The sequence below is a fragment of the Esox lucius genome, chromosome 16, assembly GCF_011004845.1.
Source record: "Esox lucius isolate fEsoLuc1 chromosome 16, fEsoLuc1.pri, whole genome shotgun sequence".
NCBI lineage: Eukaryota > Metazoa > Chordata > Actinopteri > Esociformes > Esocidae > Esox > Esox lucius.
Window position 1 is genome coordinate 5,046,684 of NC_047584.1, and position 24,241 is coordinate 5,070,924.

General features: G+C 41.2%; 1 protein-coding gene across 2 annotated transcripts in view; it reads left to right on the forward strand.

Moving 5' to 3' along the window:
* Nucleotides 1-24,241, forward strand: part of dnah7 (dynein, axonemal, heavy chain 7) — a 163,499-nt gene that overhangs the window by 53,008 nt on the left and 86,250 nt on the right. For both annotated transcript variants that reach the window (XM_010898809.3, XM_034286825.1), the window contains exons 21-29: nucleotides 2,894-3,092; nucleotides 8,796-8,936; nucleotides 9,363-9,575; nucleotides 12,718-12,827; nucleotides 13,054-13,222; nucleotides 16,736-16,838; nucleotides 19,202-19,329; nucleotides 19,543-19,755; nucleotides 24,113-24,211. In XM_010898809.3, coding sequence (XP_010897111.2) covers nucleotides 2,894-3,092; nucleotides 8,796-8,936; nucleotides 9,363-9,575; nucleotides 12,718-12,827; nucleotides 13,054-13,222; nucleotides 16,736-16,838; nucleotides 19,202-19,329; nucleotides 19,543-19,755; nucleotides 24,113-24,211 — 1,375 coding nt within the window. The remainder of the gene's footprint in view (nucleotides 1-2,893; nucleotides 3,093-8,795; nucleotides 8,937-9,362; nucleotides 9,576-12,717; nucleotides 12,828-13,053; nucleotides 13,223-16,735; nucleotides 16,839-19,201; nucleotides 19,330-19,542; nucleotides 19,756-24,112; nucleotides 24,212-24,241) is intronic.

Consider the following 24,241-nt stretch of genomic DNA (forward strand, 5'->3'; position numbering starts at 1 on the left):
TTCCAGCATGACAACGACCCGAAACACACAGCCAGGGCAACTAAGGAGTGGCTCCGTAAGAAGCATCTCAAGGTCCTGGATTGGCCTAGCCAGTCTCCAGACCTGAACCCAATAGAAAATCTTTGGAAGGAGCTGAAAGTCCGTATTGCCCAGCATCTGTATGGAGGAGTGGGCTAAAATCCCTGCTGCAGTGTGTGCCAACCTGGTCAAGAACTAGAAGAAACGTATGATCTCTGTAATTGCAAACAAAGGTTTCTATACCAGACATTTTCTGCTTTTCTGATGTATCAAATACTTATGTCATGCAATAAAATGCAAATTAATTACTTAAAAATCATACAATGTGATTTTCTGGATTTTTGTTTTAGATTTCGTAACTCACAGTTGAAGAGGACCTATGATAAAAATTACAGACTTCTACATGCTTTGTAAGTGGGAAAACCTGCAAAATCGGAAGTGTATCAAATAATTGTTCTCCCCACTGTATATTTATTTTCCATATGGGTAATCACCACAGAAAGAATACATATTGTCATTGGATAATAGTCATAATTTGATTGATGATCATTTCATTCTCCATTTTATTACATTAAAAAATGCTCATACACATGACATCCAGTTCGCTTCAATGTACATCCAGTTAGAGCTGGATGGTGAGGTCCAGGCCACTTTCCTGTCCATCGGAACCATGCCCTCCTTCATCATCGCCCGTCCTACTCAAAATCCCACTCAACTCCCTCATCGCCCGTCTGTCCAGCTCAACATCCCTCATCGCCGATCTGTCCGGCTCAAGATCCAGCAACACATCCCTCATCGCTCGTCTGTCCTGCTAAACATCATCTCGAGGGCTCCCTCTAGCGAGGACGTCCATGTGACCATGGTGGACATCTGCGTTGCTCTGAGGGATGTAGCCACCTCGAAGGATGCATCTGTGCATGCTTTTTGGGTCAGGATAGACAAAAACTTCACCGGCTACAACCTTCAATAGCTGCGTTATATTAAGCCTAAAATAAAACTGTTTATATTGCGAATATTTCTGGTGGATTTTTGAAGTACGCATCCATGCATGATTTTTACAGTAATATAGGCTTGATAAAAACCCCTTGGGCAGTAAAATAGTAGGGGTTTCCTACTAAACATTTATTGTCTTACAAAAACAAAAAATAGGAGAAGAGGTGTTGTTAGAGCGTTTGTAGATATGTTTTGACTTACATGATCGTGCCGTTTCACTTGCCAGGCTCCAACCTTTTTAATAATAATCTGAATTATCCTTTTTAAGTAGGCAAACAGATTCTAAAATCAAGTCCTAATAAATTGTATACAAATACGAGTCTATATATATATATATATATATATATATATATATATATATATATATATATATATATATATATATATATACACTCACCTAAAGGACTATTAGGAACACTATACTAATACTGTGTTGACCCCCTTTCGCCTTCAGAACTGCCTTAATTCTACGTGGCATTGATTCAACAAGGTGCTGAAAGCATTCTTTAGAAATGTTGGCCCATATTGATAGGATAGGATCTTGCAGTTGATGGAGATTTGTGGGATGCACATCCAGGGCACGAATCTCCCGTTCCACCACATCCCAAAGATGCTCTATTGGGTTGAGATCTGGTGACTGTGGGGGCCATTTCAGTACAGTGAACTCATTGTCATGTTCAAGAAACCAATTTAAAATGATTCGAGCTTTGTGACATGGTGCATTATCCTGCTGGAAGTAGCCATCAGAGGATGGGTACATGGTGGTCATAAAGGGGTGGACATGGTCAGAAACAATGTACAGGTAGGCCGTGGCATTTAAACAATTCCCAATTGGCACTAAGGGGCCTGAAGTGTGCCAAGAAAACATCCCCCACACCATTACACCACCACCAGCCTGCACAGTGGTAACAAGGCATGGATCCATGTTCTCATTCTGTTTACGCCAAATTCTGACTGTACCATCTGAATGTCTCAACAGAAATCGAGACTCATCAGAACAGGCAACATTCTTCCAGTCTTCAACTGTCCAATTTTGGTGAGCTTGTGCAAATTGTAGCCTCTTTTTCCTATTTGTAGTGGAGATGAGTGGTACCCGGCGGGATCATCTGCTGTTGTAGCCCATCCGCCTCAAGGTTGTGTGTGTTGTGGCTTCACAAATGCTTTGCTGCATACCTCGGTTGTAACGAGTGGTTGTTTCAGTCAAAGTTGCTCTTCTATCAGCTTGAATCAGTCAGCCCATTCTCCTCTGACCTCTAGCATCAACAAGGCATTTTCACCCACAGGACTGCCTCATACTGGATGTTTTTCCCTTTTCATACCATTCTTTATAAACCCTAGAAATGGTTGTGTGTGATAATCCCAGTAACTGAGCAGATTGTGAAATACTCAGACCGGCCCGTCTGGCACCAACAACCATGCTACGCTCAAAATTGCTTAAATCACCTTTCTTTCCCATTCTGATATTCAGTTTGGAGTTCAGGAGATTGTCTTGACCAGGACCACACCCCTAAATGCATTGAAGCTACTGCCATGTGATTGGTTGATTAGATTATTGCATTAATGAGAAATTGAACAGGTGTTCCTAATAATCCTTTAGGTGAGTGTATGTATATATATATATATATATATATATATATATATATATGTATGTATATAAAAATATAATGAGTAAGAGTTTTTTATACCTTACCAGTGGTCTGATGTCTGTTTTGCACATTTGGCGATATATAATTTATGTTTCTGATATATATTTTCTATCCATATTTTGGGGCTAGTTTGTGTCTGGGGCTAGTTTGTGTCTGACAACTATAAATATGTTTTTATGTGACCCACTGTACCAGTGAACAGTGACGGCAATTATTTTGTCCCTCCTTTTATATAGAGTGCAGCCTCATTTGAAGAAGTGTTTCGAGGGCATCAACGACGTGGTGTTCACAGACCTCCTGGACATCACCCACATGAAGAGCAGTGAAGAAGAGTTGGTGGAGCTCGTAGATATCATCTCCACCTCCAAGGCTCGTGGTCAGGTCGAGAAATGGCTCCTGGAGCTTGAGATGGGGATGATCAGCTCGCTGCGTAAGGTACAGTACCAAGGGCCATTGTCTTTCTAAAAAACGATCTATGACCTGTATCTAAACCTATTCTGCCTGATTAGGCAATGTCCAATTAGTTCACAAAAAAGATGGTTGTCTGTATATAACTTGTTCCTTTCTGGGCTCTAATCAGTTGTCGTATGTACACACATCGGTCTGTGCTGCTGAAAACCAATAACGTTTGCGCTATTTGTTGAAAATTCTATTTATTTTACCTACAGTGCTGCTTGCAAGTATGTGAAGCCTAAAGAGATGGTCATTGTTTTTGTATACAATTAAAATAAACTCATAAACTCCTTATCTAAACCCAAATTCATAATATAGACTTTCAAAATAAAGGACAAACAAAAACATATGATATATTTTGATTGTACTTAATAAATGTGCTAACATTTTTAACCATTTATAGCTTGTGGGACCTCCATCAGCAGTGATAACTTGTCTTACCCTGATTAACTTGCTCCCCATTATAACATACACCTGTGTTGCATTGTGTCTCACCCCCAGCAGGTGTCCCATTAACCCATCACCTGTGCCTATATAACCTGCAACCATTATCCTTTCTGGCCGTCCTTCTTGCCTGTCGGTCTTTCCCATGACCCTATTCTTGCATGTATCACTGGTATATCATGTACTGACCTCTGCTTGCATTGACCTGATCTCTGCCCATTCCTTGTCTGATTACTGCTAATGCTATTTACGTGTACTAAACACTGCCTGCCCACCACCTGTCTTTGCCTATTGACAATATAATAAACCTTGCCTAGTTTGCACACCTGTCTCCTGAGTCTGCACTTAGATTTCACCATAGTTATTATATAACATTTAGATTTTGACCAAAAAGACCTTTAGGTTTGTCCAGGTGGTCTCAGGCAAAGTTAAGATGGGTAGTTTGGTTCTTTTTTGAAAGCAGAGGCTTCTTTCTAGCAAACCTACCATGAATGCCATTTTGATTCAATGTTCTTATTGTTGATGCATGCACAATAAGCTAATGTGCAGCAAGGTTGGTCTTTGCAAATTAACAGTTGTTATGTTTGGGTTGGCATTTACCTAATTTACTATTTTAATTGTGGCTCTTGGGGATATTTTAGAATTGTGTCCCGTGCTCAGCTAAAATAAATCTCAGTATAGCAACAGCCTAATGATAAAAACAGTCAACAAGTCTACTGAATTGGGTCAGCCCAATTGATTTTTGCTCCTTTGCTCCAGGCTTAGTCACTAAAATCTGTTGCTCCTTCAGAGAGATTTTTTACTTCACCTTGGCCTCTGTAACTTTTCTCAAAAGTCTCCTTGTTTGAGTCTTTGGTTTTGATGGAGAGCCATTTCTTGGCAATTGCTGGGATGTGTGATGCAGCTTCCACTTATTGGTAATTGATCCAACTGTGCTCACTGGGATATCGAAACACTCTTTTGGACCCATTTCTTAGACTGTGCATTTCTATTGCTTTTTGTCTATCTTCTGTCGAATGCCCTTTGGTCTTCATGTTACTTCAGATTCACAGTTTGATGAATGATCTTTCAACAGAGGTTTCTAATCTACTTTCATCTGTAAATGGGGAGCTTCCACAGTACTGGGGTTAAATACTTATGCAGCAACACATCTGAGATTGAATTTTTCTTGCAAACATAAAAAAATTTCACCATTCGATAATTGATTGTTACAGTATTTAAATAAAATATGACAATGGCAGTGTCAATGTACCATTAAATTAGAAAATTGGTCAGTGATTTAACATGAGTTTGAATGTGATTGGTTAATTCTGAACACAGCCACATCCCCAGGTATAAGAGGGTGTGCACATTTATGCAACCAGGTTATTGTAAGGTTTTTATTTTATTTTAAATCCTTTTGAAGATTTCAGTTTGTTTTTCCATTGAGTCGTTCACATTATAGGTCACATTAAAAGTGGAAAAGTTTCTGACGTGATTTTTACATCACAAAAACCTGGCATTTTCACAGGGATGTGTAGACTTTTTATATCCACTGTATATCTAGGCAATTTTAAAATATTGATCAATGTGCAGTTTTCCCGCTCTGCTAATCTCTCCTGGGATTCAGCACGTTCGCTTCCATGTTATTAAATGGGTTAACCCTTTGAACGCTATAGGTTTTTTGGCTGTTTTCACTACTTTGATATTTTGGCTTGTACAGAAACTTCTGTAATAGGTATCATCAAGTGTTTTATGGCTCAATCATCCGGACAATCTCAGCTACAGTTAGAAAGACATCACAACAGCTTTCTGAGACCCTGAAATTACTGTGTTATATGTAAACATGCGAAAAATGATTTCTTTGTTTCCAGCATAGATTTTGGTTCCAATACTAACTTTCCAACAAATTAAAGGTCAAAGATGATATATATATTTTTTTTTTCCAATGTTTTTTTTTGTGTATATCCTTTTACTGTTTTCTAAATTCATCTGAGGGCCGCACAAAGAGGGGGTTGGGGCTATATGCAGCCTGGGCTGCCAGTTGGCTATGCCTGATGTAGAATATACACCGATGAGCCATAAAATTATGACCACTGTGATGTGAATAACACTGATAATCCTGTTGTCCTGTTACGTGTCAGTGGTTGGGATATATTAGGCAGCAAGTGAACATTCTGGCCATAAAGTTGATGTGTTAGATTCAGGAAAAATGGGCAAGTGTAAGGAACTGAGTGACTTTGAAAAGGGCCAAATTGTGATGACTAGATGACTGGATCAGAGCATCTCCAAACTGCAGCCCTTGTGAGGATTTCCTGGTCTGCAGTGGTCAGTACCTATCAAAAGTGGTCCAAGGAAGGAACAGTGGTGAACCGGTGACAGGGTCATGGATGGCCAAGGCTCATTGATGCGCGTGGGGAGTAAAGGCGGCCTGTGTGGTCCGTTCCAAAAGACAAGCTACTGTAGCTCAAATTGCTCACAATGTTAATGCTGGTACTGATAGAAAGTTTTCAGAACACAGAGTGGATTGCAGTTTGTTGCGTATGGGGCTGCGTACCCGCAGACCAGTCAGGTGTCCATGCTGACCCCAGCCGAAAGCTACAATGAGCATGTGAGCATCAGAACTGGACTACGGAGAAATGGTGGCCTGGTCTGAAGAATCACGTTTTCTTTTACATCACGTTGATGGCCGGGTGCATGTGCATCGCTTACCTGGAGAACACATGGCTCCAGAATGCACTATGGGAAGAAGGCAAGCTGGTGGAGGCAGTGTGGTCATCACTATCCTCTTGCAATAGGACCAGCTGGATGGCAAAAACAGTGCAAGTAGTATTCAGCATGACAAACGATTTGAAAAGAAAAGTGAGGATAAGAAGGGTTCGATTCTGGCTTTACTGGCAGAGGGATACAGTGAGTGTCAGGTTGATTCCATCCTGAAAATGTGAAACACAGCGGTTCATAAGAACAAGGTCAATCAACAGAAATTAGGGACAAAGCTACAGACTGGCAGAGGGCGAAAATGACTGTCCACTGACTGAGATGACCGTCAATTCATTTGAATGTCACTCAACAACCATAGGTTGACACCAATTGACCTACAAAAACAATGGCAAACAGCAGCTGGGGTGATGTGCATCGTGTGAACGGTTCGAAACAGGCTCCTAGGGGCAGGGCTGAAGTCGTGCAAAGCTAGAAAAAGCCCTCCGTCAATGAGAAGCAAAGAAGAGCCAGACTGAAGTTTGCAAAAGACCATAAGGATTGGACTGTAGAGGAATGGAGTAAGGTAATCTTCTCTGACAAGTCAAATATTCAGCTTTTCCCAACACCTGGTCATCTAATGGTTAGACAGAGACCTGGAGAGGCCTACAAGCCACAGTGTCTCGCACCCACTGTGAAATTTGGTGGAGGATCGGTGATGATCTGGGGATGCTTCAGCAATGCTGAAATTGGGCAGGTTTGTCTTTGTGAAGGATGCATGAATCAAGCCAAGTACCAGGTTATCCTGGAAGAACACCTGCTTCCTTCTGCTCTGACAGTGTTCCCCAACTCTGAGAATTGTTTTTTTCGGAAGGACAACGCTCCATGACACACAGCCAGGTCAATCAAGGTGTGGATGGAGTACCGCCAAATCAAGACCCTGTCATGGCCAGCCCAATCTCCAGATCTCAACCCCATTAAAACCTCAGGAAATTGATCAAGAGCAAGATGGATGGTCACAAGCCATCAAACAAAGCTGAGCTAAAAGATCAGTGAGCCGCCACCATGCTTCACAGTGGGGATGGTATTCTTGTTCACTATAGGCCTTGTTGACCCCTCTCCAAACATAGCGCTTATGGTTGTGACCATAAAGCTCTATTTAGGTCTTGTCACTCCAAATTACAGTGCGCCAGATGCTGTGAGGCGTGTCAAGGTGTTGTCGGGCATATTGTAACCAGGCTTTTTTGTGGCATTGGCGCAGTAAAGGCTTCTTTCTGACAACTTGAGCATGCAGCTCATTTTTGTTCAAGTATCCTGGTATTGTGCTCCTTGAAACAACCACACCGCCTTTTTCCAGCCTGTATTTCTCCTGAGGTTACCTGTGGGTTTTTCTTTCTATCCAGAACAATTCTTCTGGCAGTTTTTGCTGAAATCTTTCTTGGTCTACCTGACCTTGGCTTGGTATCTAGAGATCCCAGAATTTTCCACTTCTTAATAACTGATTGAACAGTACTGACTGGCATTTGCAAGGCTTTGGATATCTTTTTATATCCGTTTCCATCTTTATAAAGTTCCATTACCTTGTTATGCAGGTCTTTTGACAGTTCTTTTCTGCTACCCATGGCTCAGTATCTAGCCTGCTCAGTGCATCCACGTGAGTGCTGACAAAGTCATTGACTATTCATACACAGACACTAATTGCAATTTCAAAAGCCACAGGTGTGGGAAAATCACCTTTAACCGGCATTCTCACCTGTGTGTCACCTTGTGTGTCTGTAACAAGGCCAAGCATTCCAGGGTATGTAAACTTTTTATCAGGGCCATTTGGTTGATTTCTGTTATTATTATGATTTGAAAAGGAGCCAAACAACTATGTGATTATAAATGGCTTCATATGATCACTATCCTAAAATAAATGATGACTGCACGATCAGTCATATTTCCAAAATCAATGCCAAAATTTCACAGTTTTTGCCAGGTTATGCAAAGTTATGAGCGCAACTGTTCCTGAGCATTGTTGCGACCATGTGCACCCTTTCATGGCAACGGTTTTCTCTGGTGACTTTGGCCTCTTTTAGTAGGATATCACACCCTGCCACAAAGCAAAAATGGTTCAGGAATGGTTTGAGGAACACAATAATGAGACTTGGCCTCAAAATTCTCCTTGAAGGACCTGCTGCTAATGTCTTGGTGCCAGATACCACAGCAAACCTTCAGAGGTCTAGTAGTGTCCCTGCCTTGATGCTTCAGGCCTGTTTTGGCGACAAAAGGGGGACCTACACAATATGAAGTTGGTGGTCATTATGTTATGGATTGGTGTATGTGCTGGTAATAAATGGTTCATCTGATATTCACAAAAATACTCTCAAGAAGTAGTTAACAGTTTCTGTTTTAACCCCATAGTCATTGTATTATTTAATGTCCTAAGTGCTGTAATAGAGCCCAAACTGTAAGTAAAAACCTAAATTTGACCAGTCAAATAAGTTGATACATTTGTAGTTACACACTGTGCACAACAAAGTTGTTTTAATGATTATTTTCAAATGTATTGGTTATGTGCCCTAGGTGATTGGGGAAGCCATTGAGGCATACCCTAACGACCTGAGAATCAACTGGGTGCGAACTTGGCCTGGCCAGACGGTGCTGTGTGTCTCTCAAGTCTACTGGACCAAAGACATTCATGCTGCCATCCTCTCAGGGCCGAAGGTATGAGGCCATGATACAATAACGCTTCTTGTATCAGAGGTGTAAAACCTACAAAGTAGAAGTATTTGGCTGGGTTCAGCTGTGTTCTCTATTTTAGGGAAGTTTGTAATTAAGACCTAAATTACCAGGTAAAGGGAGTTCATAATTAACCAGCTGATAAAACAATAAAAATGATGAGTGAAAAATTAACATTTTAGGTCACTGGTTAGTAACAAACTACTTTTGCCTGTTTATTCAAATCTTAATTAGGAACTTTCCAAAACGGGTGAACACAATTTAGTATTTGTACTTTGTTCTTTACATCTCTGGCTTGCATATGGTACTGTACCTGTATGTGCCTGCACACTTTACTGACGGTGTTACGTACCGCCCTATCATTGATGCTTAATTCCCTGTCAAACCAGTGACACCTCTCTGTTGTTGCAGACCCTGGATGCATACCTGCTGCAGAACAACTCTCAGATTGATGACATTGTTATGCTAGTGCGTGGGAAGCTGTCCAAGCAAAACCGGACCACCCTGGGTGCTTTGGTGGTGCAGGACGTCCATGCAAGAGATGTGCTTGCCACACTGGTCCAGAAAGGCGTAAGGCATGAGACAGACTTTGAGTGGCTCAGCCAGCTACGATATTACTGGGTGGTAAGTGTGTGTGTGTTTTTCAGTATTGGATTCACTCCAAATCCATTCTATTCCAGTCAATTCAGAAAAAAATAAATCCAATTCCATTTCCAAAACGTATCCAAAAGCAATCAGCCCATCAATTTTTTTTTACTGTAATCGTCTGATGCCCATATATATTATATATATTATATGTGTATACACTCACCTAAAGGATTATTAGGAACACCATACTAATACTGTGTTTGACCCCCTTTCGCCTTCAGAACTGCCTTAATTCTACGTGGCATTGATTCAACAAGGTGCTGAAAGCATTCTTTAGAAATGTTGGCCCATATTGATAGGATAACATCTTGCAGTTGATGGAGATTTGTGGGATGCACATCCAGGGCACGAAGCTACCATTCCACCACATCCCAAAGATGCTCTATTGGGTTGAGATCTGGTGACTGTGGTGGCCATTTCAGTACAGTGAACTCATTGTCATGTTCAAGAAACCAATTTGAAATGATTCGAGCTTTGTGACATGGTGCATTATCCTGCTGGAAGTAGCCATCAGAGGATGGGTACATGGTGGTCATAGAGGGATGGTCATGGTCAGAAACAATGCTCAGGTAGGCTGTGGCATTTAAACGATGCCCAATTGGCACTAAGGGGCCTAAAGTGTGCCAAGAAAACATCCCCCACACCATTACACCACCACCACCAGCCTGCACAGTGGTAACAAGGCATGATGGATCCATGTTCTCATTCTGTTTACGCCAAATTCTCTACCATCTGAATGTCTCAACAGAAATCGAGACTCATCAGACCAGGCAACATTCTTCCAGTCTTCAACTGTGTAATTTTGGTGAGCTCGTGCAAATTGTAGCCGTTTTCCTATTTGTAGTGGAGATGAGTGGTACCCGGTGGGGTCTTCTGCTGCTGTAGCCCATCCGCCTCAAGGTTCTGCGTGTTGTGGCTTCACAAATGCTTTGCTGCATACCTCGGTTGTAACGAGAGGTTATTTCAGCCAAAGTTGCTTTTCTATCAGCTTGAATCAGTCGGCCCATTCTCCTCTGACCTCTAGCATCAACTAGGCATTTTCACACACAGGACTGCCGCATACTGGATGTTTTTCCCTTTTCACACCATTCTTTGTAAACCCTAGAAATGGTTGTGCGTGAAAATCCCAGTTACTGAGCAGATTGTGAAATACTCAGACCGGCCCGTCTGGCACCAACAACCATGCCACGCTCAAAATTGCTTAAATCACCTTTTTTTCCCATTCTGACATTCAGTTTGGAGTTCAGGAGATTGTCTTGACCAGGACCACACCCCTAAATGCATTGAAGCTACTGCCATGTGATTGGTTGATTAGATAATGAGAAATTGAACAGGTGTTCCTAATAATCCTTTAGGTGAGTGTATATCATTTTCTCTTCAGCCTCATTTGTGACTAACCTGAGTCTGCTTTTCATCCAACTACTAATTAAAATCAGGTGTGCTGAATAAGAGTTGGAGAGTAAACCTACAGGACTGTGGCTCTCAAGGAACAGGGTTGGCCAGCCCTGGTGTATATAATATATATATTTTGTACGTGCTGAATTTGTACGTTTGCCCACTGACAAAGACATTTTCAGTCTATAATTTTAATGGTAGGTTTATTTGAACAGTGAGAGACAGAATAACAACAATAAAATCCAGAAGAACGCATGTCAAAAAATGTATACATTGATTTGCATTTTAATGAGTGAAATAATTATTCGACCCTTCTGAAAAAAAATACTTTGTACACTTCTCAGGAGGGATTTTGGCCCACTCCTCTTTGCAGATCTTCTCCAAATCATTAAGGTTTCGAGGCTGACGTTTGGCAACTGGAACCTTCAGCTCCCTCCACAGATTTTCTATGGGATTAAGGTCTGGAGACTGGCAAGGCCACTCCAGGACCTTAATGTGTTTCTTCTTGAGCCACTTCTTGGCTGTGTGTTTTGGGTCATTTTCATGCTGGAATACCCATCCACGACCCATTTTCAATGCCCTGGCTGAGGGAAGGAGGTTCTCACCCAAGATTTGACGGTTCTTGGCCCCATCCATCGTTCCTTTGATGCGGTGAAGTTGTCCTGTCCCCTTAGCAGAAAAACACCCCCAAAGCATAATCATTCCTCCTCCATGTTTGACGGTGGGAATGGTGTTCTTGGGGTCATAGGCAGCATTCCTCCTCCTCCAAACACGGCAAGTTGAGTTGATGCCAAAGTGCTCAATGTTGGTCTCATCTGACCCCAACACTTTCACCCAGTTCTCCTCTGAATTATTGATGTTCATGGCAAACTTCAGACGGGCCTGTCCCTTGAGCAGGGAGACCTTGCGGGCGTTGCAGGATTTCAGTCCTTCACGGCATAGTGTGTTACCAATTGTTTTCTATGGGCCCAGATCATTGATAAGATCCTCCCCTATAGTTCTGGGCTGATTCCTCACGGTTCTCATGATCATTGCAACTCCACGAAGTGAGATCTTGCATGGAGCCCCAGACACAGCAAGATTGACAGTTCTTTTGTGTTTCTTCCATTTGCGAATAATCGCACTAACTGTTGTCACCTTCTCACCAAGCTGCTTGCGGATGGTCTTGTAGCCCATTCCAGCCTTGTGTAGGTCTACAATCTTGTCCCTCACATCCTTGGACACCTCTTTGGTCTTTGCCATGATGGAGAGTTTGGAATCTGATTGATTGATTGCTTCTGGCTCCCAGGTGTCTTTTATACAGGTAACAAACTGAGATTAGGAGCACTCCCTTTAAGTGTGTGCTCTAAAGGGAGTGCTCCTGCTCAGCTCGTTACTTGTATAAAAGACACCTGGGAGCCAGAAATCTTTCTGATTTCGAGGGGTTGAATACAATGCACATTACAATACGTATTTCACTAATAAAAATGCAAATCAATGTATAACATTTTTGACATGCAGATTTCTGGATTTTTTGTTGTTATTCTGTCTCTCACTGTTCAAATAAACCTACCATTAAAATTATAGACTGATCATTACTTTGTCAGTGGGCAAACATACAAAATCAATCCCCAATCCTGGTGTGTTTGTGTGCATGTATCTCTGCATATTTTTTGAGTTTCTGTGTTTTTGACCTAAAAGCTCCATGAATCACCATGTTTGTGTTGACCTGACCTGTAAACAGGATGAGACAGTTCAGACTAAGATGATCAATGCTGGCCTCGCTTATGGCTACGAGTATCTGGGGAACACACCACGCCTGGTCATCACTCCACTCACTGACCGCTGCTACAGGTTAGCTCCAGCAATACTCTCCACACCCAAGTCAAGACCTGTTATCAGACCTGTATTTGGAGACCAAAAAAAATATGCTGCTTCAACAGTCAAAGAGACTTGGTCTATTGTGATCAGAATGCAGCATGGTTTTGTACTCCTCGTGAACATATAATTAGATTACATTGTGCCAGACATGCTCAGTCAAACCCAGGGTTTGAACGAAGGTCTGCTGCTTCTCCTACAGGACACTGTTTGGGGCCCTCCACCTCCACCTAGGAGGGGCGCCTGAGGGCCCTGCTGGTACAGGGAAGACTGAGACCACCAAGGATCTGGCCAAGGCTGTGGCCAAGCAGTGTGTGGTCTTCAACTGCTCAGATGGCCTGGATTACATTGCCCTGGGCAAATTCTTCAAGGTAGGCATATCTCTCTAGACTGGTAAAGAAACAGACTTAACCAAGACATTCACCATTTACAAGTGATTTGGAGCAATGGTGTGCTCAGTCTCCTTTAGACAGGCTGTTATCCCTCACGGTAAGTGAAGCTCTCAGCTCCTTTTTGACATTGTTCTATCGATGGGTGGCCTATGCTAATCAATACAGTTTTAAAAAGATAATGAACAAATATTCATACCCCAGTACAGATATAAAAGCTGATGAAAAGAGATACTTTTGGGTCATATAACTGATTTAGGACAGGCCAGTCAGATAAAAAAGGTGAGAAATGTAGTTGAAACTGATTACATTTTGTAGAACAGTTAGTACGTATCATGTAATACATGTTCCAGAAAATAGGCATACATTCTGACTTATCTGAAGAATATCGGCAAGCTGCTTTAACTGTGGTACAATTGCAAGCAACCTGTCTGCTTGGCTATTCACAGAAAATAAGTGCCTTCACTCTCTCTTATTGGCTAAACTAATTTGCTCACCTCAAGTCTCTAGCAAAGATTTGACATGTTGAATGTTAGAAACTGCCACAATTGACATGGGTTGTTCTTATCTAGACTTTTTTTGTTTAAGCAAACGTCTATCTAAGACCACATAGTCATCATGAATATCTTGTCTGTATGACTCACCTGTAATAGTTGTACAGGGCTTTAGAAGAACTCAGTTATTTCCTCAAATATTTCTTATACACTCATTTTACTAGGTCAGTCGACTGAGGACACGTTCTCATTTACAAAAACAACTTTACTTGGTCAGTTGCTCTGACTGCTATGCTAGTTGGTGCTTCAAATGGTGATATTGGTTTTGATAAGGAATGGAATAAAAAAAAATATATACCCAAGCATACACTTTTTTTATCCTCATGGGATGATCACAAATGCAGGTCAGGGTGAGAGGTTAGATTAGTTTTAGAAGGTCCATATGGTTATTCTATGGTTAATATTCCTGAAGTTTTATTCAACCCTTATCCCCCCACACAGACTGAAAATGTCAAGCATTACCATACAATATTAGTACCATGTTTTGGTTGGTTCTCTTGGCATAATTAGCAGTTTATTTGCAAATAGAGAGACGCGTCAATAGCTTACAAAATAATCTTATGAGGAATCTCTGAGGTAGATACAGTGGGGAGAACAAGTATTTGATACACTGCCGATTTTGCAGGTTTTCCTACTTACAAGGTCTGTAGGAAAATCTAAAACAAAAATCCAGAAAATCACATTGTATGATTTTTAAATAATTAATTTGCATTTTATTGCATGACATAAGTATTTGATCACCTACCATCCAGTAAGAATTCCAGCTCTCACATACCTGTTAGTTTTTCTTTAAGAAGCCCTCCTGTTCTCCACTCATTACCTGTATTAACTGCACCTGTTTGAACTTGTTACTTGTATAAAAGACACCTGTCCACCTACTCCAACCTCTCCAAGACCAGAGAGCTGTGTAAGGACATCAGGGATAAAATTGTAGACCTTCACAAGGCTGGGATGGGCTACAGGACAATAGGCAAGCAGCTTGGTGAGAAGGGAATAACTGTTGGTGCAATTATTAGAAAATGTAAGAAGTTCAAGATGATGGTCAATCTCCCTGGGTCTGGGGCTCCATGCAAGATCTCCCCTCGTGGGGCATCAATGATCATGAGGAAGGTGAGGGATCAGCCCAGAACTACATGGCAGGACCTGGTCAATGACCTGAAGAGAGCCGGGACCACATTCTCAAAGACCATCTGGATGATCCAGTGGAGGAATGGGAGAAGGTCATGTGGCCTGATGAGACAAAAATAGAGCTTTTTGGTCTAAACTCCACTCGCCAACCAAGAACACCATCCCAACCGTGAAGCGGTGACTCCGTAAGAAGCATCTCAAGGTCCTGGAGTGACCTAGCCAGTCTCCAGACTTGAACCCAATAGAAAATCTTTGGAGGGAGCTGAAAGTCCGTATTGCCCAGTGACAGCCCCGAAGCCTGAAGGATCTGGAGAAGGTCCGTATGGAGGAGTGGGTCAAAATCCCTGCTGCAGTGTGTGCAAACCTGGTCAAGAATTACAGGAAACGTATGATCGCTGTAATTGCAAACAAAGGTTTCTGTACCAAATATTACGTTCTGCTTTTCTGATGTATCAAATACTTATGTCATGCCATAAAATGCAAATTAATTACTTAAAAATCATACAATGTGATTTTCTGGATCTTTGTTTTAGATTCCGTCACTCACAGTTGAAGAGTACCTATGATAAAAATGCTTTGTAAGTGGGAAAACCTGCAAAATCAGCACTGAATCAAACTTGTTCTCCCCACTGTGTTATATGTTATATGTTTTTTTTAATTAAAACAATATCCAAATAAATGGCCTTAGTTTGACTTGCACAGTATGGGAGTTTCCTAGAATGTGTTAAAAATAACAAAATAAATGTTTCAAAGTAGCCACCCTTTGCCTTGATGACAGCTTTGCACACTCTTGGCATTCTTTCAACCAGCTTCATGAGGTAGTCACCTGAAAAGCTTTTCCAATAGTCTTTAAAGTGTTCCCACATACACTCAGCTCTTGTTGGATGCCTTTACTCTGCGGTCCAAATCATCCCAATTGTGTTGAGGTTGGGTGATTGTGCAGGCCAGGTCATCTGATGCAGCACCATCACTGTCCTTTTTGTTCAAATATCCCTTACACAGCCTGGATTCCATATCTGTTATTTCATAGTTTTGATGTCTTCATTATTATACAGTGTGTAAGATAGTAAAAATACTAAAATACCCTTGAATGAGTAGGTGTGTCAAAACACTTTACTGGTACTGTATGTCTGTGATGCCATTGTTGTGGGCTATAGAGATTTCTTTGGTGTGTTTATCGGTATTAAGTTCTGGTTTATGGTAAACAAGTGTGTTTTGTATGACATTAAATACAGTCTGTAGATCAGATGGCAGAAGACAACATCAGTGTCATTAGCATAAAAGTGTAGTCTACAGGTAAGGGAATGGACATTGTTAATGTACAATAATACTGGCCTCAAAATGGACAACTGAGGTTCTCCTTTTGGGCTTTGAAGAATACAATGACATCATCAAGATCATATTCACTCCACATTACTAGCCTGTTTTATGTAAGAATTCCACTTCTAATTATCCATTGTGTTTGCATCATCATTCAAATGACATTGGCTAAGTACATTGACTCACACCCAGAATTTTACTCTGTCTAATACTGTATTGCTAGACATTAGATTGGGACAGAATACCAAACAATGTTTGCAAAGTTTACTTTTGAGCCTCTGATCAAAGTGAGTATATTCTATACAATATTTTGCAATACATTTATATACTGTGCAGTAGATTTAATTTGTCAATACCTTTTAAATAAATAGCTGGAAATCCATGTTCATGATACACTTACCGCTTATATGCCATTATCTTATGATACATTTATCATATACTTTACAATTATAGCTGATTCTTTGCTCTTGTGATGTCTCTTGTTGTTTGACAGGGCTTGTTGACCTGTGGAGCCTGGGCATGCTTTGACGAGTTCAACCGCATTGACCTGGAGGTGCTATCAGTGGTAGCCCAGCAGATTCTCACCATACAGAGAGGTGTGGTTAAGTCCCCAAGAAATGTGTGTGTGTGTTTTTGCAGTCCCCATAATACAATTTCTTTCACAGCATACAGAGGTGTGTGTCCATAACAGACAGATTCACACCAAAGTGTGTGTGCGTTAGAGTTAATACACTCTGTCACACCTTACAAAGAGCTGTGCAGGTGTATAGTTCAATAGTATAGTATAGTTCAACTGTCAGTGCTCCAACTATGGCCAGCTGCTCGTACTTGTCACTAGACTTGTCAGTCACTAGTCATATCTAGTCCTGGTCTCTAAAATCTAACAATAATATGCCATTTAATTCAAAACAAATGACAGTCAAGCACAGATGTGTTTATGGCTACAGTATAAAGGTTTACCAAACTGAAAACCACATGAATTGATGCTTTTTGTGTTCATTTGTTGTTGCATTTGGCTGAGTAAAACACTTTTGACAGTGCATTGACAGCGGACATCAGAGGTCAGCATGTACGAAAGTTAGAGTTCAAGATGATAGGCAAGTTACCCACTAACAATTACCATTTGGAACGTGGGAGGATGGATGTTATCTGAGTCATACTAGGAAAATGCCTCCTTTGTTGCCAGATGCACACTTGTGACTCTCGCTGGTGTCCGTGTCCTCAGCACATTACTTCATCAAATTTTCTTGTTCATAATTGTCCATTTCTTTAGACACTCTAGGCAATCTGTTTATTAAAATTGTTCAAGAAGGAAGTTGATAACATGGCAGCACTTTCATGAAGTACTGAAACCTATTTTTCTCATTCCCATTGAGAATGGGCCTATGTAATTTGCTATAAGCCAAAGACTAGCAAAAATGTGAATAATACATATAATTGAATGCAGTGTGTACACTCTTGCATTGTTTCTTTCCACTTATTTGTGTACACAGTGCAGATTCAAGGTCCCTGCTCCAAACTGTTCAGTAAGGATGTATCGTTACGCCTCATACAGTCATGACCGAAAGTATTGGCAACCCTTGAAAGTATTTTTTTATTGTTAGTATTGCAGAGCCTTTTTTATATTTACATTTAATGAGAAAATAAGCAGAAATGCCAGTGACTGACAACCTAGACTAACTATTTGCTAGTGTAGCCTTTGGCCAAAATAACTGCAAATAGCCATGAATGGGCTCCCTGTACATTTTGACTGGCAGTTTGGCCCACTCCTCTTGTGCAAACTGCTCCATTTCTTCCATATTTATAGGGTGCCTCTCAGCAGCCGTTTTCAGATCTCTTCACAGGTTTTTAGTTCAGGATTTAGATCTAGACTCATTACTGGCAACTTTAGAGCAGTCCAGTGTTTTGTCTTGAACTATTCCTGAGTGGTTTTTGAAGTGTGTTTGGTGCAATCTTCCTGCTTGAAGACCTATGAACATTGACGGAGATCCAATAAGTTAATATAGAATATAGTTTTGTTCAAGTGCAATCCACAAAAGTAATTCTGGAGGTGCACCGTTGAAAGCATCCTCTCAGGCTGCATTACTGCTTATTACGGTAGCTGCTCTGCTTCCGGCTAAAGTCTGCGGAGTGCATCATCGGCTGCCATCTCCCCTCCGTGCAAGGCACCTACCATACATGATGCCTGACAAAAGCACGGAACATCATTAAAGATCACAGCCACCCAGGCTGTGGTATGGTCACACTGCTGCCGTCTGGTAGACACTATTGGAACATCAGGGCACGCACTTCCAGACTCAAAAACAGTTATTTCCCATATTTTTAACACTTTTCCCCCCTCAGGCTCCTCAACCAGCAACACTGATCCATGATCATACTGATCACACATGAACTTTCCGGATGCTCTGAAGTCCTTTCAGGTGCTTTTAATGGGCATTAGAATATTCCTTTGCATGTACCATTCACAAGCATATTATGCTATGTATCAACAATACTCAATACCATACTGTTCATACTCCCCATCCAACTCTTACAAAAACTGCTGCTAGTTTATATGGTTATTTATATTAATGCCATACTTGCCATGTCCAAATGTTCAATAATACTACCCAGATTGCTGCTAGTTTACAGTACTCTTTTCTTTAAAGTGATGCTAGTGTACAGTGTTATGTATATTTTGGCTTTATTTTATTATTATTTTCTTTTTGCCTGGCTCTATTTAACTCACTATGTAGTTATTGGGTGCCATGTCACAGGAATTTCATTGTGCAGGGTAACGCTGTGTTGTTTGGTGCATTTGACAAATAAACCTGGAAACTTGAAAAACCAGAAGCTTGCATGCCAAATTATAGTTGTTTTTACAGTTTTCTAGCAGAAATGTTGCATTATTTGAATAAAGTACAGGGCTGGAAATATGTTTGCCCACGACAATTACAATTCATACCTTGTATCTGGTTAGGCATTACATCCCATGCCAAGATGCTGCTGTTTGAGGGGACCGAGCTAAAACTAAACCCCTCCTGTGCTGTGTTCATCACAATGAACCCAGGATATGCTGGCCGCTCTGAGCTGCCCGACAACCTAAAGGTACCCATACCAACCACACTACTAGTCTGAAAGCATAGGATCACCGGCAACAGCCATCTGTAAAGGATCACATTATGATGCACTGTCTCAAATGGCGTTCTATTCGGTACATAGGGTACTGCTTTTACCAGAGCCTATAGGGTTGTTGCAAACTGTGTAGGGAAAAGGGTTCGGGAAGGGGTCATCATTTTGGTTTGTGTTTCTCTTCTCTAGGCTCTTTTCAGAACGGTAGCCATGATGGTACCCGACTACGCTATGATATCTGAGATTGTGCTCTACTCATGTGGGTTTGTGACAGCCCGGCCACTGTCCGTGAAGATTGTTGCCACCTACCGGCTGTGTTCGGAGCAGCTGTCCATGCAGCACCACTACGACTACGGCATGAGGGCAGTCAAGTCTGTGCTAACGGCCGCCGGGAACCTGAAGGTAGCCATCACCACTGAGTTACCTTATTAACTCTATTCGTCAGGTCCCCACTATGTTCCTGTATTATCTTCATCGGATCAGAAATGTACACCCAAACTGCATTTGTGGAATCTCCTGTCCGACACATCCAGGAGTTCCGTTCAGTTGTAAGGTTGTTGCCAAAACGGTAAACTAAATATTCATAATGACTTGGAATTCAGCATAGATTCATGTTTTGATGACAAATTCTGTGCTGTTTCCATACATACATTGTATTACAGTGGTGATCAGATTTTGAAAGGTCTTTAAAGTTACCATCACTTACCTGGCTTAAATACAAAGGGAGAAGCAGGAACATCAAAAGTGAAAATGTACTGCTTGCGTAACAAGAAACATTGTTTTTGTTTATTGAGTACTAGTCTGGCAAGGGATTATCTCTGTACAGCATGCATAACCAGAAACATTGTTTTTGTTCATTGAGTACTAGCCTGGCAAGGGATTGTTTCTGCACCATCTCGCAATAAATGCCCTCCCACTGTTCCTCTACAATTTTCTTGATAAGATATTGAGATGAGGCTAGACCATCGCCCTTTGATTCTGAAATGTCTGGAAAGAAATCAGTCGACTCACACACCATGGGCTGGTTTAACAGACATGGATTAAGCCTAGTATAGGACTAAAACATCAAGTTCAATAGAAACCCCCATTGAGCTTGTCTATTTAGTCCTAGACTAGGCGTAATCTGTGTCTGTGAAACCGGCCCAAAGTGTGCATGTTGGATTTAAACATACCAATTGCTGCTCTGGGCTCACACTGGCCTCAGTTATCCCAGTTTGAGAGAGATGATCAGAACTCCTCTTGCCTTGTCTCTGAATGTTAACATAACATTGTATGTGTCTGGAAAAAATTAAGAGACCACTGTATCTTTTTCTTTCCTTTCCAAAATGTTGAAAAGGAAAGTTTTGAGTGAGGAACATAAGTGTTCAATTTGCAGTGGTCTCTTAATTTTAACCCTTCTGTTCCTCACTCAAAACCATCCTTTTCGACATTTTTAGGAAAGAAAAGAAAAAGGTGCACTGGTCTCTTAATTTTTTCCGGAGCTGTATGTATATATATACACACACACGGTGGGCCAAAAAAGTATTTAGTCAGCCACCAATTGTGCAAGTTCTCCCACTTAAAATGATGAGAGAGGCCTGTAATTTTCATCATAGGTACACTTCAACTATGAGAAAAAAAATAAGATTAGGATTTTTAATGAATTTATTGGTAAATTATGGTTATTATTAATAATAACAAAAGTTAATCTCACTACTTTGTTATATACCCTTTGTTGGCAATGACAGAGGTCAAATGTTTTCTGTAAGTCTTCACAAGGTTTTCACACACTGTTGCTGGTATTTTGGTCCATTCCTCCATGTAAATCTCCTCTAGAGCAGTGATGTTTTGGGGCTGTCGCTTGGCAACACAGACTCCCTCCAAAGATGTTCTATGGGTTTGAGATCTGGTGATTCACTAGGTCCCCCCGTGTGGTTCTGGGAATTTTGCTCACCGTTCTTGTGATCATTTTGACCCCACGGGGTGAGATCTTGCGTGGAGCCCCGGATCGAGGGAGATTATCAGTGGTCTTTTATGTCTTCCAATTTCTTATAATTGCTCCCACAGTTGATTTCTTCACACCAAGCTGCTTACCTATTACAGATTCAGTCTTCCCAGCCTGGTGCAGGTCTACAATTTTGTTTCTGGTGTCCTTTGACAGCTCTTTGGTCTTGGTCATAGTGGAGTTTGGAGTGTGACTGTTTGAGGTTGTGGGCAGGTGTCTTTTATACTGATAACAAGTTCAAACAGGTGCCATTAATACAGATAACGAGTGGAGGACAGAGGAGCCTCTTATAGAAGAAGTTACAGGTCTGAGAGCCAGAAATCTTGCTTGTTTGTAGGTGACCAAATACTTATTTTACAGAGGAATTTACCAATAAATTCATTAAATATCCTACAATGTGATTTTCTGGATTTTTTTTCCTAATTTTGTCTCTCATAGTTGAAGTGTACCTATGATGAAAATAACAGGCCTCTTTCATCTTTTTAAGTGGGAGAACATGCACAATTGGTGGCTGACTAAATACTTTTTTTATATATATAAATAAAATATAAAAATCAGGGTCTTTTCTTTTGTAATATCATTTTAGACTTGATATTTCAAATGTATTCACCAATCCTAGATCAGTGGCCACCATGCTTGATCTGACTCTGTGTCTGACAGTCACTTACATATTGCTGGTCCAACCCAGTCTTATAGCGGATCGGATGTTGGATAATCAGGTTTCGAATATACAGCTCCGGAAAAAAATTAAGAGACCAATGAACCTTTTTCTTTCTTTTCCAAAAAAGGAAAGTTTTGAGTGAGGAACAGAAGCGTTCAATTTGCAGGTGTCTCTTAATTCTAACCCTTCTGTTCCTCACTCAAAACCATCCTTTTCAACTTTTTTGGAAAGGAACGAAAAAGGTGTAGTTGTCTCATTACTTTCCGGAGCTGTATTCGTAATGAATTCCACCGCATCAACTCTTTGTCCTTATAATTCAGGTCCCCATAATGTCACTGCATTGACTCTTTGTCCTTCTGATTCAGGTCCCTAAATTGTTACTGCATTAATGGAATTCCTTGCCGGGGCTACAGTAGGCTACTATCCAGTAGCACTGCAGATGATGTAGCTTTATAGTGATAATAAGTATACATTTGTGGGCAGTCTAGTGAGGGCTCATATATACAACACTAAACTATATTGTAACAAGAGACATGCAGTAATACCTGACATTGAAAATGTTTCATTTGGTAGCTTGTTTTGTACTTTGTATTGGCCTGGGGTTAGATGCTGTACAAAGTTCTGATGATTACTAACTTGAGGCATTGACACCTCACACCATGCCTGCCATGCGGTATCCAGAGAATGGTTTGTGTGGGGTAATTAAATATGTTAGTCTAGGACAACTGGGAACTTTGCCTGGGTGATGAACTCAGCTGTTTGCACCGCCCTCTCAAAGCATCTTACAGTCAAGAGAGTTGCCGTTGCCATACCAACTGGTGATGCAGCCTGTCAAGATTCTATTAACTGTGCTGCTGTAGATCTGAGGACCCATGGCAAATCCTTTCAGCCTCCTAAAGGGGAAATGCTCTCTTCACAACTGTCAGCATCCCTGTGGTTTGTTGGTGACATACACACTAGGGAACCTGAAGCTCTCTACATTCCCAACCCCAACCCCGTCAATTTGGATCGGAACGTTCTGGTTTCTCACTTTACTCGATTGGCTAGTTTGTATTGCTGACTTTGAGGTAGAAATTGTTGCCCGGGCACCACACTTCAAGGTGCCTGTATGTCTTCATATACATTTTGAATGGTTCCAGAAGCATAGAGCATACCATACAATTGATGAGTCAGCAAAACATACCATCTATGTAAAACAATCTATTTCAATGCAATATGATGATTGTTAGTCACATGGTGCCTAAATGGTAGTCTACAGTGAAAACAAATATTACATAAAACATTAAAACAAATGTTTGCATCTTTAGCCCCTTTACTGCTTTGGGCTCAAGGTCTTCAGCCCTGGTAAGCTCTGCATCATTCATCATTACTGCTTTTTTTAATGTCCCTAGATCAATTGGAGTAAATACGACTCGTTAACATAATTACTTGTAATGGCTCCGCTGGGCAGTGGTTTTCTCTGGTTTGTCATTTGAAACCATGGTGCCTTTCTTGGATTTGCAGATATTTAAACCATTATGAAGGTAATCTTTATTCTTCACAGTCACATTAGATTGCCATCATGTCAAAGGAGAATACTATTTAAGTGTGAAATTGTGAGTGGGGCTGTGTTCATTCCAAAATGCCAAACGCATTCACAAAAGCGAGAGTTCAGTGAAGAGAGAGAACTTAGAAGATTGTCTTTCAAAGATAAAGATCTCATCCCAGCACCTGGTTCCCCATATAAATAGCAGATGTGGCTCTGAGCGTTGTTTTCCAGGGCATAGCAATGCATTCGTGTCATTTTCACATCAATTTCTGCCCTGCCTCCGCCGGGACTTTACTCTGTCGCCTCTTTCAAAATTACTTTGGGGAAAATAGAGCTGCACATTTAGCCCCTAAGCTAAAGCAGCGAAAACCACTGAAGGCTTCCCCGTCTGAAAGAGAGCGTGTGTCAGTTCACACAAAAGCTCTCCTCAATGGTGCCTTTTCCCACAAGTCCTAAGTTTGTGTCACAGGCAAGCCTCTCATTCTGTACCCCACCTTCATGCCATCCTTATTTTCTCACCCTCCCTCTCGCTCTTTTGCTTTCCTTATCTCTTTCCCCTATCCGTCAACTATGTTCTGTATCACAGCTGAAGTATCCTGATGAAAATGAAGACATCCTGCTGCTGAGATCCATCATTGACGTCAACCTCCCCAAGTTCCTGGCCCATGACCTGCCGCTCTTTGGGGTGAGGGAGTTGGCAAATTGTGTGTGGGGT